This window comes from Podarcis liolepis (genome assembly GCF_965112155.1).
Source record: "Podarcis liolepis genome assembly, chromosome: 7".
NCBI lineage: Eukaryota > Metazoa > Chordata > Lepidosauria > Squamata > Lacertidae > Podarcis > Podarcis liolepis.
The window spans coordinates 75,370,638-75,373,484 of NC_139561.1; the positions used below are offsets into that span (position 1 = coordinate 75,370,638).

The 2,847-nt window shown below is 46.6% G+C and overlaps 1 protein-coding gene across 1 annotated transcript; it reads right to left on the reverse strand.

Moving 5' to 3' along the window:
• On the reverse strand, positions 1-2,567 carry LOC310712337 (free fatty acid receptor 2-like). Its single transcript, XM_083515282.1, has 2 exons — positions 2,421-2,567; positions 1-1,054 (listed from the first exon to the last, which is right to left on the reverse strand). Exon 2 carries the CDS (start codon positions 1,044-1,046, stop codon positions 6-8), a length of 1,041 nt encoding a protein of 346 aa, XP_083371408.1. The 5' UTR covers positions 1,047-1,054; positions 2,421-2,567; the 3' UTR covers positions 1-5.
• Between the last annotated feature and the right edge of the window lie 280 nt (positions 2,568-2,847).

The following is a 2,847-nucleotide window of genomic DNA, read 5'->3' on the forward strand; positions in this document are numbered from 1 at the left end:
ACTGCTCAGTCATCTGATGACCCAGATCTTTGCTGAGTCGTAAAAGGAGTAGGGGTGGGAGCCCCTGCCAGTCCACTGGGGAGATCTGAAGCAGTTACATGTCCAGCTCCTGCTTTGTTGTCTTCAGGAGTCTTGCAGCAACACAAACAGCAGGGCGACACAACAGCCTGGATCTTGCTACACATGCCAAACCAGCAGTTGCCGAAGGTTCGTCGGATGGTGTGGGAGGAGAAGAAGAAGATGATAGGGTCCAAGGTGGTGTTCAGGGAGGTGAGGAAGAAAGTCTCCACTCTCCAGGAAGGACTCTCCTTATTAATGAAGCCCACAATGTGGGAGATGTTGTATGGTGCAAAAGCAATGGCGAAATTGAGCAACGTGGCCACCGCCAGGCACACCGCCCGCTTCTTTTTGTGGGGAGGGATGTTGGGCATGGTGCTCAAGATGCAGATCACGTTGACATAGCAGAAAAGGGTGATGGCAAGAGGCAGGCAGAAGAGGAGGAGGCAGAGCTCCAGCCGGAAAGGGAGAAGGATGCGGAGCTGCTCTGGGGAGAAGCTGTAGTAACACGTGGTGATGTTAAGGTCTGACGGGGTCCTGTTGTGGTATTCGACAGCATAGACAATGCTGGCACAGTGGGAGCAGGCCAGGAACCAGAAGAAGATGCTGGCTGCTCTTGCAGAGGTTGGCTTGCGGTTCAGCTTGTGCTTGACCGGATGGGCAACACAGAGATAGCGTTCCACGCTGACCGCCATGAGGAAAAGGGTGCTGAGGTAGATACTGCTGTAGAAGAAGAAGTTGGTGAGTGGGCAAAGGAAGTCAGGAAGAGGCCAAGTCATGTCACTGGCAACCTCCACCATTTTAAAGGGCAGGAAGCACAGCAGGAAAAGGTCGGAGATGATCAAGTTGCACAAGAAGATGTCGATGGGCACTGGCTTCTGCCTCACTTTCTTCAGGAATGCGTAGCCAGCCAGTAGATTGGAAGGCAAGCCTGTCAGGAAGGAGAAGGTATAGATTGCAAGGACAAGAGCCTTCTTCATGGGTGTCATCTCAGCTTCTGCAAAAGAAGGGTGAGATTATGAGATAAGAACGTTAAGTGAGGAAAGCTGTCTCTAATGCTTAAAGTATCATTCAGAGATGCTTGTCCTCTCTCTTGGAACGCACTCAGTCTCCTGAATAGTATGAACTATAATGGTTCCCCAGTGGATAGAGCAGGGATGGTCAATGTGGTACCCTCTGGATGTCATAGGATCACAACCCCCATCATCCATTACCACTGGCCAAGGGGCTGGGTGTGTTGGGAGTTGGAGTGCAAAGCATCAGGTGAGCACAACGGAGGGATGAAATGGACAAATCCTTCCATGGCCGTGAAGGAATAGGCATGAGCTAAGCAGGCGTGAGCTCTGCGTGTCTTAAAGTAAGCTGGAGATACCACTTCTTTTTTTGTGGGTTGGTAGTTAAACTGCTGTTTTGTCAGCCCCTTCAGTGAAATCTTTCAACGGCAGCTTGATGTGTGATGCAATGTTGAAGTTTTTGCAGCTCAAGCTGTTGCCAAAGCACAAGAACAGTCTAGAGTTTCCTTTTTTATTTGTAATAAAAAAAAGATGCGTATCAGTTCCCAACTCTAACTGTGCATTGCATTGCATTGCATTGCATTGCTGTGTTGTGTTGTGTTGGCTGTCGCTTCATGTTGGGTTGCATCTTAATTCATTCATAAATTCAGTGGCCCTGATTTGCATTGCACCAAGGAGGTGGCCCAGCTGTGTGTTGTGAATGGAGAGCAGATGTCTCAACAAGGTAAAATATTCTGGTTCATGAAAGACGCTCAGCTTATTCGGATGTGCCTCATAAACCCAAACCCCATTATTCCTTCTCAGCTCAAGGTCTGCCTTTGTTTTCCCGGTTTGGGTTTTCCACTTGCCTGAGGCCACGATCACACCATACATTTAAAGCAGTAGGATACCACATTAAACAGGCAAGGCTTCCTCCACATCATTGTAGAAATTCATAGCCTTATCTACTGTGCATTTGTCTTGTTCACTTTTAAAGCTACCCAAATTGGTGGCCGTCACCACATTTTGCGGTAGGAAATTTCTTGACTTGACTATGTGCAGCATGAAGAAATACTTTTTGTTATCTGCCCTAAATCTTCACAGGCTCCAGCACTTATGAGTTCTAGTATTATGAGAGAGGAGAACAGTTCCTCTCTAGCGTTTTCTCCATACTGCACAAAATTTCCTACACCTTGATCATTCCCCGTTTACATCTAAAAACCAACTTAAAAGCCCCCAAACACTGTAATTTTCCTCATATGGGAGTTGCTGTAACTTCTGGATTCATGTCTACCAATAATCATAATTCTAACTATTTCACTATATTAAGCGTTTCCCAAAAAAATTTCTAGCCACATTTTCTAAACTTACTTGTGTTCTAGGGGATCAATCACTCTGCTCTGTCTCCACGGAGGACTAGAACCACAACCTTCCAGAGATGACTCAAAGACCAGCCCAAATTCTTTCTTTCAAAAAGGTGCCAGTGGGCATATTCACAAGTGCCTTGAGAAAGTTGGAGCATCTGTCCAACAGACGAAAGTGCAAGTCCTTATGAGACAATCTGAAGGAAGTGAGGTCATTTGCAGAAAAAGGAACCCATCATAAATAGCAACAAATAAACTGGAAACCTCGTGGCGAAGGGGGAGGAAACTGATTTCAATGGCCCTATGAAAGTCAACCGTTGTGCAAACCTTTAATGAAACCCTCTCCAACCTTCTTTTTAACTAAGATTTTCCATTTCCCTCCCCACGCCCCAACATGGCAGAATTAGATGATTTCCTGTGTTGCTGGAGCAGTC

Coding starts and splice junctions, on each gene's coding strand:
- LOC310712337 (XM_083515282.1), bottom strand. CDS start 1,046: ATGACACCCATGAAGAAGGCTCTTGTCCTTGCAATCTATACCTTCTCC.